The sequence below is a fragment of the Cygnus olor genome, chromosome Z (assembly GCF_009769625.2).
Source record: "Cygnus olor isolate bCygOlo1 chromosome Z, bCygOlo1.pri.v2, whole genome shotgun sequence".
Lineage (NCBI taxonomy): Eukaryota > Metazoa > Chordata > Aves > Anseriformes > Anatidae > Cygnus > Cygnus olor.
This window is the reverse complement of record NC_049198.1, coordinates 74,037,301-74,054,222: the sequence shown is the minus strand read 5'-3', so window position 1 is coordinate 74,054,222 and position 16,922 is coordinate 74,037,301. Positions and strand designations below refer to the sequence as shown.

The following is a 16,922-nucleotide window of genomic DNA, read 5'->3' as shown; positions in this document are numbered from 1 at the left end:
GAATTTGTTTAATTGTTTATCATATAATCACAGAATGGTTTGGGTTGGAAAGGAACTTAAAGATTAACTAGTTACAACCTCCTGCCATGGGCAGGGACCCCTCCCACCAGATGAGGTTGCCCAGAGTCCCATCCAACCTGGACTGGAACACTGCCAGGGATGGGGCATCCACAGCTTCTCTGGGCAACCTGGTCCAGAGCCTCACCACCTTCAGAGAAAAGAATTTCTTCCTCATATCTAATCTAAATCTATGCTCTGCTAACTTAAAGCCATTCTCCCTTGCCCTACCCCTACACCCCCTGACACAGAGTCCCTCCTCAGCTTTCCTGTAGCCCTCTTTAGGCACTGGCAGGCTGCTGTGAGGTATCCCCAGGGCCTTCTTTTCCCCAGGCCGAACAAACCCAACTCCCTCAGCCTGTCTTCACAGGACACTTGCTCCAGCCCCCTGATCATCCTTGTGGCCCTCCTCTGGACTCGCTCTGACAGGTCCCTGTCCTCCTTGTGCTCGGGTCCCAGAGCTGAGCGCAGGGCTCCAGGTGGGGTCTCACGAGAGCAGAGCAGAGGGGGACAATCCCCTTCCTCGCCCTGCTGGCCACGCTGCTTTTGGTGCAGCCCAGGGTATGGTTGGCTTTCTGGGCTGCAAGCACACATTGAATCATTTAGGTCAATATAACTGAAGCCATGTTAATCCCAATCTCCCAGCTTGGCACAAAACACACTTCTGTATTCTATGGGCACTTTCAGACCACTTTTTTCCAGGACTGTTAGCATTCACATGTTTAGCTGCCCTGTTACACATCCCCGCAAGCAACTGAGAGCTCCCGCACCCAGCTGGGCTGACAGAGCGGCCTGTAATTGTTGCTGCTAGCAACAAGGGGCCACGGCAGCACCCGCTGAGCCAGGCAGCCGCTCTGCGTCTTGTTGCGCTGCTTCCTGTCACAGAGCTGAGCTCCCCACGTACAGCCAGAAAAAGAAGGCAACGGCAGCAGCGAGCAAAAAGAAGTGGCAGGAGAGGAAGGCCCAGGCATCAGTTTCACCCTACAATGTATTTATCCATCATCCACACAGGGTGACACAGATGCTGAGGTGCCTGCAGCTCATCCCAAGCCCTGTCCCAGGTATAGCTGGGAGCAGGTGTGTTGACAGAAGAAAAAATTTGTGGTTATATGCATGCTTTGTATAATTCACCTCATTAAACAATCACACCAATTGCCACAGAGAGCAAAAGGAAATTTCTACCACACAGCATTCGGTAGCTGCCTGTGAGTCATGCCAGATTTACCGTACCCTTGACAGGCCACAAGCCTGGCACACAACACATTATCCACTCATCAGTGCTACGACAAAATGCAGACTCTGATGCAACAAGAAGGGACAAAAGAGCCTGGGAGACAACCAGATGAGATATTTTTTAAGAGAAAGAAGCTGACGGATAAGAGTCAAGAACTCCTAAATATTGGTTCTGCTTCTGCCGCTCACTAACTGTGGGCTTGAATCAACCAGTTCACCTGCCTTAACAGTCAGCCAAGAATAACTACAGCATTCCTATCAGAAACTCTGATTTTTATTATTTAAACTGCCTTGATAATAACAAACACTTCTTCAAAAGGCTTGTTGAAGGTCCAGTTGGGGTTAACTTGTTTTTATCACCAGAAGTAAGAAATAGTTAAAAAGCAGATTTTCTTTTAACAAAATTTTGTATATGTCCAAAACCATGATACAGCCCTTTCTCATAGACCAAGGTCTTAAGAAGAGACATTTTTCTGAGAAAGGAGAGAGTGCTTTTGACTTTAGAGAGTAAGTCTGATTTCTGGAAAGTGCATCCATCAGGCCCAGTACTGTTATGAACACAGAAAGTCATGCCTTCAGGGTTGGAGGAAGTTACATTGTCTTTCAAGCTGTCTCTCTCTAACCACTGATTAGCGTGGTTTTTATTGGCAGGGATCTATCTGTATTGTCAGAAAGCTAAACATATTCTGAGCAGGTCAGCTTGAAAATCCCCTTTCTTCACTCTTTTATAGGTGAGCTGGGGTGCAGTCTGTGTTGACTCCCATTACTCCTGCTCTTTCTTTTTGGTACTTAGTATTCACGAATCTTCCTCTACCTTTGCAGGAAAAAGAAGCAGCAAAGTGTCAGACAAGCCTTTCTATTCTTGACATACAGGGTGTTTCCTGAATGATACCTGTGTCCACCTGTGATTTTGTTGCTGCTACCCCACTGTCAATGCAAGAGGTGTTTTTAGGTATGGCTTTAGATGACGACAATTCAGGAAAAAACTGAAGTTCCTTCACATCTTAAAGATGAAGAAAAGGGGAAATACTCTGCTGATTAAAGAAAGCTTACTGGACCTAGCCCAGCCCATCTGGCTGATGCCAACACTGAAGGGGAAGGCTAATTGCCTACACCATCTGTCTCTAAGAGGGCTAATTGCTGACATCAGATCTCAGCAAGGGGTTCATGCATTTCTTCAGCTACCTCTTTGGTAATCTCGGAAGTCAGAAAAATAAAGAAGGGTTCCTGCTTTTCAAAGGTATGGCATACATAAGACTAATATTGGAGAAAGGACACCTAGTTCTCTGACACTCTGAGATACTGAGGACCACTGTCTGGACTTCAGAAGGTCTGAATTTAGGAATATATGCCACATGGGAAGTATCGTGAACTGGTGAAAAATGTTTCTTAGATGTATATATGTATCCTAAAAATATCTTCTTGTATCCTGTAATGTTCCCAAGCATCTTTCCAGACAGTCATCACATTTAATCATTTTCAGCTGAAGTATTTGTCCTTGCACAGAACAAAATCTTCCCTGTAAATCTATCCCCAGAGACTACCAAAAAGTTTAGATGTCTTTCAAAATGTTTTAGTCCTATTGCAATTAAAATTTCAAGCCATTACCTTGTTACTACCTTACATATCAAACTTCTTCCGACAAAAAAAGAAAAAAAAGGTTTAAAAAGGAATTCCAGAAAATAACTCATCCAATTTAAACAGCAGCAAGGATAAGGTTATAATTCAGCTTTTGTCTTTCTGCTGGAAGGGCTGACCTGCAATGTTTAAGCACAACTGCTAGCAGAAAGGAGTGAAAACCATATGTCCTCACTGACACAAGCTCCTGAAGATGCTTACCCTGCTGGAGAGCACGGGAAAAACTCCACAGCAACCCTTTCAGAAGCCTTTTTCCTAAGAGGGACTGCTGGAGACAAGCAGTCAGTGAAAAATGGACTTACATATGGAGGGAGAAAGGAGGGATTTAATTGTTCTACAAAAGTTTTTAGAGTCTATTTGGAATAGTGCAGATTTGGACAGGCTGGCACTGGTTGCTATCATAACATACAAAGTGAGGAAGTGAATTGCATTGCAAAACAAGCAAAACTACTTAGTCAGGTTGAACAGAAGAATTATTATTTCCTAGGCAGGCCTCGAGTTATAATGGCCACTTAACATACTGCCAGAGAGGAAGCAGAGTTTTAAATTCAACCTCCATGCTCTGCTGCTGGGGAAGACAAAACAGGGTAGGGCTGTGGAAACACTGGAAGGATTATAGCTCACCTTCACCTCTTGCAACATGCTCTAATTAACATGAGGATCAGTATGGACAGGATTCAAGGGAAACCACGAGCAGCTCGCAAGAGACTTGTGAAGAACCCATTTTGTTAGTTAATCTGAAAACAATAGTAGGAATTTAGAGTGAGAAATCAATGCAGGTCTCAGAAGATGATTCTTCCCTGAAAATTTCAGATAAGGAATGCAGTGAGTATTTCTAGTTGTCTGAGAAACAAGGTGAGGAGCCTATCACAGGAAGACTATGACCTTTCTCAGGAAAAAAATCTCGGGGCTTTACCTAGAATTTCCTTCATACTAGGCTCAGGGTAAGACAAAAGATATTTCTCTGAGAGAGCTCAGGTAATTGTGACTGACTGATGTTTGCATGTTTCTGAAAAACCCCACGTTGGTGCCTTCAGATAGCACTGCATAGGCAGGTAAATTATTTGCAGTAATGATAGATTTTGCTGTTTTCAAAAATAAACTATCCAGAACTAAAATCAGGGAATAATAGCTGAAAATATTCTTGGAGAAGTACTTATTGCCAGTATTTTGTATCCTTCTCTCTTCAAGAGTCAGAGAACGTTATATGTTAAAAGAAAGAGTTAAATGCGAAAGAGAGCCCAGGTGACTTCAGGAATTATCTCAAAAAAGTCCTTGTTTTCCATTGTGAAAGGTTCCCAAAAAGCATTTTAAAACATAATCTCACTTGCAGGAGCAATTACATATTTGTACTGCAAGGGGAGCTGTTGGCACATAATACTACGACTGTGCATTAGATCATCCACTAGCTTCTGTAATATCCACTTCCAGATATAAGGAGTCATGTTTCAACACCTCCGATTCCCTGATGCTGACAAGCTAAACAACTTGTTTTGTCTCTGGGAGCTCTTCTCTGGTGATTAACTGCTTATGGTGAATACTAATTATATGAAAGTACAGTACAGTAGAAATAGTGTCCTATTTCTTCTACCTGCAGCATCTCCATCTCTTCTGTAGAGACTATGCACTATTAATTCAGCAAAAACCAAGATTATGACATTTTTCAGGACCACAAATAGGTTAATCTGTCTCTTACAGCAAAACTTTCTTCACCGTTTTGTCTACACATAAGTTTAAAGGCAAAACACTGCACATTTCTAAATGCCTGTAATAACTCTAGAAATAAATTTGCAGCAGGATGTGTGCAAATGAGTTCTGTTGGTGGTAAAGATAGAGCAATGTCCCCAATTCCCTATGTCCCAGTTTGAAAATTTACCCCAAATTATCCATTCCTGAAACTGCACCTCTGACTAAAATCTTTTCACCAGGGAGTCTATGAGAATTTGTTCTTCAATTTTAAATCTAAAGTGCCTTTTAAAATGCTAACACTGCAAAATTAGAAACCATTAAACAATATAAGGCAGAGAGTGATTAAATCTACCAAACACATTCAAAGCATCTTAAGCCACTTTTTAATTAAAAAGAAAGAAAGATATCTCTGGCAACAGTCAGACATCTTTATCTAGATAAAGTTAGGAGATTATTCAAAACACAAAAGATGCTGATGCTACCATGCAGGAGACTGAAGAAATGACTTGAAGATTTCAGTCCCTCAGCCCTTGGTACGCAGTCTTCGGGCAGAGAGGAACAGAGCACAGCCAGTGCTGCAGTGTGATCACTCTATGTTTGCTGATTAAATAAGTGACACTAACAGTGGCCTTGGAGGGAGGCTCTGTGTTCCTCCTTCCTTCCTGACAGGATGGTGAGTAAAATCACAGTAGCTGTAGCAATTGAGTAATGGGTAACAAGATGTACATTTTAGGAGGAAAAAAAGATCAGTTTGTGTTTCAAGAACCAGTTTTAATAGATAGAAAAAGGCAATACCTTATTATTATCATTATTTTTTAAAGCAGCTGATTTCAACAGAAAACAACATACACTTTTAAAGGTTCATTTACACGCCAGCCTTGTGGCTCAAAGTCAGGCTTCAAAGAAGCAGACACAGTTCTGCTGAAGCACTGTAATTCTCTCCACTTATTTCATAGTCAAATTCAAACCTGCAGCTTTAAGGTTTTTGTATTCATTTAAAGGAAAGAACAAGAAAAATGATCAGCAGTTTTAGTCAACCACAGGCAAGATGCCAGGAGCCAAAGATCAGCCTCCTTCAGGCTGAGATGATATCATCTACTCCAAGGTCCTGAAGCTCTGTGTCTGGAGTATTATAAAATTTACTGGTGAACAGTCTCATCTCTTACTTTCTTATTACATACGATCATTATTTTGTTCCTCTGTTTAATATAAAATCTGTGTTTTTAACATCTGTGGCATCTGACATTTTTTTATTCATCACTTTGTCTAACAGAAAATTGGTCTTACCTAAAAAGCAAGCCCTAAAATAAAGCACGGGTACTTGGTAGCTGCTGGAGTACAAGACATGATATTCATAGCGAACCACTTCTTCTGTTGTTGCACAAACTCCAGCTACTTGAGAATCATCCAAAGATTCCTAAAACAATAAACGTGAACACAATAATATATCAACTTTTGTATTTTTATCAAGAGGAAGTTAATTACAACTGCTGTAATTAATAAACATATAGGATAGAAAAAACAGTGATCACCACTTTAACAGCACTATTCTATTATTACAAAAAGAATTTTAATGAGAAAGAAAATCACAGCAGTCCAAAACCTACAAAGACATCTTGCACACTTACTTTTACACTCTGTGAACTATGTGCAAGCATTTGCAGAACTGAGGTCTTTCTAAGTGCACGCTGTTTTTGTAAACAAAAGAAAAAAAGGAAAAGTTCACTAAAATCTTTATGGCAGAATACCTGTACAATAAGCTAACTACAGCTGCATCTCTTCTGATTAACATTACTATAAACCATTTTAAAAGTGTGTCCTTAAATAATCTGGTTTTGCTTGCCAAAGGACAAATCAACAGTATCCACCAAAAATTCTCTGCTCTACCTTCTTTAAAGGCTTTTTGCAAAAGGCTGTTTTTGACTATAATACTTCTAAAAGCTAAGACATTTTCCTCCTGTCACTGTATATTTCAGGTGTAAAGTAATTAATGTATGTTGTAGACTTGAAATAAATCTGAAGAGATGGAAGTTATTGCATTGAGATATTCCCCAGCTGGTGCATAAATCTCTTAACATGTTTATCAATTTGTTAATTTCAAAATAATATTCAAATGGTGCTAAACACCCAGTTGTTTTGACTTTTCTAAAAATCGACAATTCTCAACATTTCTCAATTCTCAACATTTCTGAAAATTAAATTACTAATGCCACTAAGATTAAATGTTAGAACAAACTTTCCAAGAAGACACTACGGGTGTGGACTTGTTTGGTTTTCAAACCCCCAAATTTACATGCATGAACTAAGCAACCATAATGCCCCATAGGTTGGGTGTGCACTTCACAAGTTTATTATTGCCAACCAACTGTGAATATTGGTTTACTGTCTCTGCCCAAGCAAAATGAAAAAGACTGAACAGAAAAGAAGAACCAGCATCCTTTGAACGCCATACTGGTTTAACACATGAGAAATTTAAAGCCATTTATTTTTATCTCACACCCATAAGTCAGCCATCAATCAATCCATGAAGAGATATAAGACCAGAAAAACTATAATGGTAATGACACATAAAATACTTTAAGGTTTTTTTGATAGTCCACATAAAAGGTATTTTGCCCAAATTTAGCATTTTAGACAACCAGATACTGTTGAAGCACATGGATAGAAGATCATGAATAAAGAGCCCAGATCATGGGAAGCAACAGACCAAGGTACTGTAAATACAATTTTGGACATTAAATGAGAAAATCACAGATGGTCATGGAGTAGAAGGCTTATGGGAGGTTCTAAACAGTTGCAGCAATGCTTGATTTTAGCTTATCAGTAAAAAAGATATCTTAAGTACCAAAATGGAACAGTAAAGAAAATCCCCTCCATGTTAACCTAGTTTTAAAAAACTGTATGTGAAAGAAAACACATCAGAAGGAATAATGATGACTGCTATATCTGACTTCATGGGCCAGGTAAAGTTAGTTATGCCATGCCCAGTTCCCCAGTTCCTACAAAACAATGGAACAGACTAAGAAAGCAAAGTCTTTTCTTCTTCCCTCATGTTGGAACATCTGATCAGATGTCAAATACAGAAGAATACCATTAAAAAAATCTCTTCAGGAAAAGAGAGATTCTCTAAAGTAAACAACTTTCTTTAAATTGATCTGTTTTCAGTGCTTTAGTGTGAATAGTAAAAGAAAGAACAGCAGCAGCAGGTGGTAAAAGAAATCAAAAAACAACTTGGCTCTCAAGTTTATAGGGGTGGGAAAGAGAAAGAGTTCCAGAACAGAACCTAGATTAAAATTTAAAAAACCCTCTCAGATCAGCCTTCTGGAATCAAAATCATGCCGCTGAATTAATGCTTCATTGGGTATTATGCCTAGTCACTAGTTTACCTTGCCCTAAAAATACTTCTGGAAATGGCAGAACTACCTGTCTATGTATTAATGTTGTTGTTCTACCAAAAAAAATGCTGTCTGTATACACATACTTCTCTCTCCTGTTTTGTGTATGTAAATGACTCTAAACCCTCACATAAATACTAATATCTAATTTGTGATAATTTTAGACTGAATGATAAAGGAGTCATATTCTTTATTACCTGCAAATACCTAGGAAAAGAAGTAACCTAATATTCAAATACGCAAAAATTAAATACTCAAAAGCTGTATACCCCTAGGGAAAACATGTTTTGTAAATACCCTACTTAATATCTCAGAAAGTCATAAATTAAGCTAAGAATAACTTTGTCATCAAGAATTCAGCTTGCTGGGTTAGCAAGGATTTCAGCTGGTAAGCAACTTCTATCTTCATTTTCTGGATTAGGAAAAGGAAAGCGAAGGAGCCAGTCAGTCCTCCTAATTTCATTGTTCTTTGATATGGCCAGTGAGAAAACTCTCAAGAGAATTTCTGCCATTACCAGAAGGATATTAGACTGTGGGCTACTTACCAAAACATCCCATTACTTCCAGAGAAAGCTGATTTTCTCCAGAAGTGGCCTTCCCAGAAGACATACACAGTTCGATGGCAGGAGAGGCAGCCGACAAGGGAAGAAGGCTGTATAAACAGCTTTACTCTAAACAAATTACTGTTTTGGAGAGCAGAGTATTTGTGGACGCATTCATTTTGCATTATCCTGGGGTTCGCTGACTGATAGTTTAAGCAGTGTCTGAAGTCAAGCACTCAACTGAAAGCAAAGCTTGAAGAAGCTTTGAAACTGACACTCTTCTGCTCTGTTACAAGATGGACTTCGGTCTACTACAAAGTTCCTATGCTTATTCAAAAACGGTTTCTGATAATCAGATCTCCTTTCCTGCTATTTCTAGTGACAAGTGGGAGCATTGTATTTGTGATCTGCATAGAAACACAGATAGCTGAATCCTTCTTAGGGCTATTTCTAATCCCCTTTCCTTTCCGGAAACAGCAGTGACAAGACTTTTTTAAATAAAAAAATACAGCACCGATGTGTAATCCTGTACTTTACCGCCTCTGTAAGTATGATGCATAGGATTTATGCAGGGAAAGTACATTTTGGAGCCGAAAAGTTCTGATGCTATCTCTCTTGCTGATGAGATGAACTTTGCTGATGATATGAATAAAGCGAGCACAGTCACTTTAGGCAATCTTTGGAACATCTAAAAATTATGCATGGCTGTATAAAGCCACGGAACCTCAGAAAGTACTATATCAACCTAAAAGAAAGCATCTCTTTTTCAGTCTTTAACCAACTACTGATAAAGCCACAAACATAAAATGCAAGTGTAACTCATTAAAAAAAAAAAATCTTGATTTTCATTTGCTAGCCTATTTAATTTTTTTCTTCAAGTAATTGTTCTACTTTCTTTTTTCACATATACCGTTGTATAGATATTCTAGATATTTTATTTAGATTATTTAGATATTCTAACAATGACAATACTGAAATCAATTTTTACATCAAGAGATTGAACAACTGATATAAAACATTCACAGCTGTACATACATAACAAATTCATAATTTTGCTTAGATCTTGTAAAGACAAAATAAACATGCCTGAGTAAAGAAAAGAAGTTTACTATTAAATCTAAACACCTTAGAAAGTGTTTAGATTTAAATTGCAATCCTTAAAATGCTATGAAATAATTTTATTTCTCAACTTTGTGTTTCTGCATTGCAATTTGCTTGCATGGTTGCCATGCTTCATGTTAAAGCTGTGAATCGAGGACTCACCGACTGTTTCCTAAACAAATTGGGAAGTTGTCATCAGGAAGCATCTGCTACTCTGTTGCTCTCATGTAAAATCATTCTTGTGTTATCATAATGGACTATTGAGCAGATGTTTAAAAGCAATGTATCTATTATAAAAAGATAGGCAGCAACCACCTAATTAATTATATTAGTTCCGTCATAAATGAATTATCACTAATTTTAATTGATATAAAATTGTTCTCAACCTTTAAGTACCCCCTAAACAAATTAAGTTGATTTGTTCCTTTTTAAATGCTGAATTATTTAAATCAATAGATCAGAAGTGATGTAGCATGTCACTCTGAAAACAAAATCATGTAGTATTTTTTTTCCTTCTGATGAAGATGACAAGTTAAAATCTCATGGTAACAAGTTAACTTGAGAGCAGGGGAGAGGTACAGGCCTGCTTTGATCTTCTTAGCAGTAGCTGTGCTCTGCAGGCTGCAGGAAGGTATGGGTTTAGGCAAGGTTACTTTTGGAGGAAGGGCTTCGATGGAAACGGAAGGCCCCGGGGAGCAATGGGGTGCGCTGGGAAGGGGCAGAATCACCTGATGGAAAGGGGATTCTCCTCTGCTGACATTACACCAAGCATTTCCCTCTCTCCACCTCACACAGGCCTTCCTTACTCAGCCCAAACTCCCTGCACCTAAAGTCTTTTTCTGGGGACCTTTTTTCTGTGGCCTGAGCAGCAGGCATGTCGTTTCTCCTGGATATCATCCATTCACTGTTGCCTTTCTCCCAGTTCCCATGTTCCTCATCTCTTTTTTTGGCGCCTTGACCTCTGCTTCCTCCTGCTCCAGGCGAGCCTCCCAGGAAATAAATGCTCCTGCAGGAGGTCGGGAGGATGGGGCCGCGAGCAGGAAGGGGAGGAAGAGGTGATGCAGGCACCACGACTGGTACTGGTAGTCCCATTACCAGGGGGAAAAGGGAGATGCAGTCCAGATCAGTAAGCAAATTTGATTTCATCACCTAGAATACATTCACACTCGATTCTGTTTTGGCCTCTGAACTTAAGAACTAATGTATCGTGTACATACTTCTTCAGACATTCCTCCCCTGTGGTGTTCCTCTCTCTCCAGAAACGACTGTGAGCTCCTGTGTGAAGCACAAGAGCTTTCCCGGAGCAGCTCCCCTCCCAGTCCAACACTTTCCCTTTGGCAAATGCAGAGATCTGAACATGAAAACTGAATGGCAGGACAGCATTCATCAGATAGAATTAAAACAGCGCTTAATGTGGAGGGTGCGGCAGCATGGCGAGATTGTATCTGCGCTCTTTATTCTTCCTCCTGGGTGTTCTCCACTTTTATTTGGACTGTGCCTCACGTCTTTGCCTGCAGCACCCGCTGTGCTAGTCTCTGCAGGTCATTCTGCTGCTGGTTTGTGTCCCTCTGGTGCAGGCTCTCAAGGCATCATCCCCCGCCTCACGCAGACCTCGACTCCCTGCAGCTGAGCCTCCTTTCCCCTGCCATGCCGAAAACCCGGCACAAAGTCACAGCAGCCGGCGAGGCCTGCGAGGAGGCTCGGAGCCCTGGGCTGCAGTCCCCCGGCAGCCATTACGGACCCTCGCCACAAGCTGGTGATGATGGCAGGAGACACCAGCTGGGATGACTGAGCAAAGGCTGAACTGCAAATGAGCCGAGCGCCTGGATTCGAGTCTCAAAATGAACCATTATGTGGGAATTGCAAGGCGGCCTATAAAATGCAAAAAATCCCCTTGCAAAAATAAACATCCTGAGGATGAAAAAAAAAATAAAAAAACTTGTAAGAACCTCAAAACCGTCCTAGCACATGCTTTCTATTTTAACACAGTAAGAGAATTTCAGTTTGTATTAAGTGATTGCCAGCATTTTCCTTTCCCTATTAAATACTCATACTATGCTAAAACTTAGAGGCCCTAATCACACTTGGCCCACTGTATCATGGCCTATAAAAAACACAAAAATGTGGACATCTTCCTGAATAATTTAAGTGCAAGACGAATGGTATACAAATGTCTTTGCCACCAGTTTCAGCTTTTTCATATACGTAAATAAATTGATTTTTTATCTTAACTATATATGAGGCATCCAACAATCTCCGCGTGTTTTCCAGTGTGGCCATCACTAGTGACAGATGAAGCAATGCAAGGATGACATAAGAGATTTGAAAAATGACAAACTTACCTTATGGATTTATATTTTTATGCTGCTACAAGATCCTCCCCACTATCTTGGGTTTATTCAAATCCAATTAGCAAAGTGAAGAACCTGGTTAAATACTGCCCTTCAATACCAGAAGCAAAGTGGGCCTTAAATCAGTCAGTGATGTTGCTAAACACCAAGTCCAAAGAGCCTTGTTCTGGAAGACATAGCTTCCTTGAAAAGCCACTAAGTCACCTATGGAAAGCACAGACATATGTTGAGGTAAATGGATTCCTATGGGTACATGGATCCCTTAAATAAGTCATTTCACATAGGAAAATCTCCTAACTACAAGTCAGCACCCTGACACTGACAACGGTAAAGAATTCAGTGATTATTAGAATGACTTTCTCCCAGAAAATACAAGTTACTAACAAAAAACACAGCCTTTTGTCATTCAAGGCATTCCAAAAGAACAAAACCAACGCTTCCACCCCAAAAAGATGCAGCACATAAAATTTTAGTAGTCCCTCATGCATTAACAATCGTTTCTAATGGTTGGAAATTAGATTTGTCTTTTGATTGCTTTAAAACTGTTATCACAAGTGAAAGCAAAATCTATTCAAGTGAAAGAAGCAATGGACCATGAAAACAGAACAGTTGTGATTTCTTTTTTTTTTTTTTTTTATCTTCATATAAAGGTGGTGAATTCTTTCAAAATCAACTCCTCATTCTTCCTCTGTTGTCACATGTAAAATGCAGAATTTGGTGGCTCTCCTCCTCCCCCAAAAGAGACATTGTCTTCTTTTTTATGTACTAAGTACAAGGACCCATTCTGAACAGGGCTTAGGTGCCGGAACAGTATGTCAGAAGAATCCCTTCTGGTGGAAATTACAGCTAACAGTGAAGCTAGGAAGCAAGGCAAGTCAGCCAGGAGAGGGGGAAGGACAAAGTCGAGCATAGAATGATGGGCTGGCTAACCCCAGCTCCTCCTAAAACTTCTAAAAAGAAGCATAGTATTACTAGAGCTGACACTGAGAGCGAGGCATGGCCATGTAGTTCATGGCATGGCCATGTAGTTCATGGCATGACCAACACGGCTTTTGCAGGGGCCCCAGGCACATCACGGGCTGAGAGAAGGTTCTGCGGGACCAAATTTTGGCCAGAGCTGCCATGTGCAGCCATGTCCTTCAGTGGTTGTCGCCTCTACAGATTTACATACGTCATTTTTACTATTTTAAGACTGAAACAAGAAAATTGCATTTGATAGAAAATTTGGGAATATTATACCCACACTTGCATAAAACTACTTGCAAAACATGCCCGTTCTCCACAGTGCAACCACATGAGAACAAACTACAAACATGCACACGTATACATATACATACACACACAGAGGTGAGTTTCAAGGTTCATGAAAAACAGATCAAGTAGGTATGACTATACACGGCTGCACAGTTTGCAACAACTATTAGAGTATAAAAAAAAGTGTAAAGCTGACACATGGACTAAGTTGTATCATTGAATTTTACCCAGAAAAACAAACAAATTGCAGCATTTTTCTATTACTTATGTTATTATCTTGCATTTGTACAAATTGTGAAAAGTTATTTCTATAATGCTAAGCACTATTGCATAGGATTATTGCTTTTTTTTTTTGGACTGAAGAGCTTCCGGGATTGGGCTCTACACTTCATAATAATATGCTTTATCATAGGCAAAAAGGGAAAAAAAAATCGGGATATTAGAAGAGAAAGGTAACAGTTCAGCCGTATTTTAGGTCAGTTTTATCTTTTTAGAACACGGATTATTATTTCTGTATTGAAAATCTCAGCAGCAACCCAGTTTTGGCCACACTTAATTCAATAGGGAGACTGACAGCAAATTCCTACAGCTCTTTACTTTACAGAAGACAAACTCAAATCCTCATTAATTTCTCAGATGGGAAACTGCATGAAAATGATGCCAAGGCTGACAGTGTTTAGCAGTAATTCAAGTGAAAACGTTACAGACAGAAATGCTCAAATTATCACAAAATCTGGCATTATAAAAACATGAAATTTGAAGTTACAGGTTGTAATTAAAAGCGGCTGGATGGGAAATGGAGATGGTGCGGTTCAGAAGCCTGGTGCTGTGCTACAGCCCCCAGGTAGCCACAGTGGGGCCAGGACAAGCGTTTCGGGGGTTGCCAGCTCTGATGCCCACCCTCCACATCATAAGAAAAAGGCACAACCGGGCCACTCGAACCGCCAATGAGAGGTGAACGGTTTCCGTCACACCGCTCACTGCAATCAGGGTAATTAATGGCTGCATGCTGCCTAGTCGGAAAAGGAAATACTATCTAATTTCCTCTATGTCTGTCAGAATGATACAGCCTAAAAGTTACCTGAGATGCTACACTAAGCTTGGCCATAACCTATACTACACAATCACAACAATTAGAAACCATAACCATAAACAATATAGCTTCATTACAACTAATGTATTTGAGTATGAGTATTTATTTGAGTCCAATTAAATTAACTATATGTTAAGGCTGAAGCACATATGATTCTTGTATTAAGACAACAGGAAGAGAAAATTAAAATATAATGATCTATTTCAAAATCAATCTCAATTCAAAAAATTTAACTATCACTCAGAATAGTTATCAATTTACTTGTAAGTTCTCAAAAAAATCTCTGGATTTGTTCCTACACTTATACAAAAACTAGTATCATACTAGGACCAACAATGTTTTCTTTTTGGAAATATATAAACATAATAAATATTTTTTTATTATTTTTTTAGGGAACAGGACTGGACTTTACCAAGTCAAATGAGTTCAGCTTTTACCTGCTTTAAAAAATGGATAATTTTATTAATATATGATGTGATACAGATGTACTTACTTTCTACTCTCCAATCACTGTTACACAGGAAACGCAAAGCTGTGTATTTAGATTCGGATAGGTCAAAAGCCCTCCCATTCATTCTCAAACAAAATGCTCTATATACTCTAAGTATTAATAGCTATAATGTTATCAAATGTCACTGATCACAACTACCCCAAATGTATATTGATGACATTCATACTGGATGGAAAGACAGTACTGAATGCTTCTTTTATTAATGTAATCTCAAATGAAAACTGCCATGCTGTATTACATGATACTATTAATTTCCAGGAATGCAGAACATAATAGAACTCAATGCAATTTTAACCACTAGCAAGCTTTACAAAGAAGTAATTGTAGTTTGACGAAATGTAGCTAAAATTCACAAAATTCAAATGAGAAGGCACAATGCAATACATTCTTATAATTAAAAATAGACTGTTAGGGCATTTTCTAACAATAAAGATAGCTATACTGTATTCCTTTTGTTGAGTAAGGGTTAGGAGACTTTTTTTGGGCAAATAAAGAAAACACACAAGCAGAACAGGATCCCAACTATAACAATACACCACCAGTAGTTTTGTACAGCTCAGTACAACTGCACCTGGAAGCCAGCTGTACTCCAAAACCAAGGATTTGAAGCCAAGTAGAAAATTTGAATGAACAATTTACAATGTTCCTAACTGGAATGAATCCTCTAATAGTCTCCATCTTCAGGCAAGCTTTGCTTTAATTGACAAGAAAGCCCAGTACGAAATTAGGAATACCTAAATAGTTTTACAGCAGTATGAGACTCAAAACACTTGTAATGGTCAACAATACTATATAAATACAACAGACAGCCAACACCACTGTAGCAAAAGCTTTAAGAAAATCAAGAAATGGTACACACTGCACATAGGTATGCTTGGCTAAGCTCCTATAGAGTGTTGCCATAGATAATTTACAGAGATGCAAAATCCAAATAATCTGTAAACAACTAAATACATCAATTTATCTAGTTTAAGGGAGTTCTGGTAGCTGAAGTAATTGCTTAGCAGTAGGTGGAGAGACCTGAAGAGATTCTTCTCTACACAGATGTTCCAGAAGCATATCTAAATTTCCCTTCACATTTTATAAATAAGCTATGTAAAATACTTCTGGCAATCATCAAATTGTTCAAAAAAAATGTTCAACCTTTCCTCTTTTGGGAAAAGTAGAAAACTTGAGACGGAGAAGGAGAGCGGGTATCTTCGCCTTCTCCCTCTGGATGCTGCATTCACCCAGAATCACAGAATCAACTAGGTTGGAAGAGTCCTCCAAGATCACAAAGTCCAACCTCTGACCTAACACTAACAAGTCCTCCACTAAACCATGTCACTAAGCTCTACATCTAAACGTCTTTGAAAGACCTCCAGGGATGGCGACTCAACCACTTCCCTGGGCAGCCCATTCCAATGCCTAACAACCCTTTCAGTAAAGAAGTTCTTCCTAATATCCAACCTAAACCTCCCCTGGCGCAACTTTAGCCCATTCCCCCTCGTCCTGTCACCAGGCGCATGGGAGAATAGACCAACCCCCACCTCACTACAGCCTCCTTTAAGGTACCTGTAGAGCGTGATAAGGTCACCCGTGAGCCTCATCTTCTCCAGGCTGAACAATCCCAGCTCCCTCAGCCACTCCTCGTAAGACTTGTTCTCCAGACCCCTCACCAGCTTCGTTGCCCTTCTCTGGACTCGCTTGAGCACCTCGATGTCCTTCTTGTAGCGAGGGGCCCAAAGCCGAACACAGTACTCGAGGTGCGGCCTCACCACAGCCGAGTACAGGGGGACAATCACTTCCCTAGACCTGCTGGCCACACTGTTTCTTATGCAAGCCAGGATGCTGTTGGCCTTCTTGGCTACCTGAGCACACTGCTGGCTCATATTCAGCTGACTATCAACCAATACTCCCAGGTCCTTCTCTGCCAGGCAGCTTTCTAACCACTCATCTCCCAGCCTGTAGCGCTGCTTGGGGTTGTTGTGCCCCAGGTGTAGGACCCGGCACTTGGCCTTGTTGAACTTCATACAGTTGGCCTCAGCCCATCAGTCCAGCCTATCCAGATCCTCCTGC

At 40.0% G+C, this 16,922-nt stretch overlaps 1 protein-coding gene across 2 annotated transcripts in view; it reads right to left on the bottom strand.

The window, feature by feature from the left end:
- ATG10 (autophagy related 10) overlaps window positions 1-16,922 on the bottom strand; it is an 83,235-nt gene that overhangs the window by 24,946 nt on the left and 41,367 nt on the right. For both annotated transcript variants that reach the window (XM_040541301.1, XM_040541302.1), the window contains exon 4: window positions 5,905-6,034. In XM_040541301.1, the coding sequence (XP_040397235.1) occupies window positions 5,905-6,034 (130 nt within the window). The remainder of the gene's footprint in view (window positions 1-5,904; window positions 6,035-16,922) is intronic.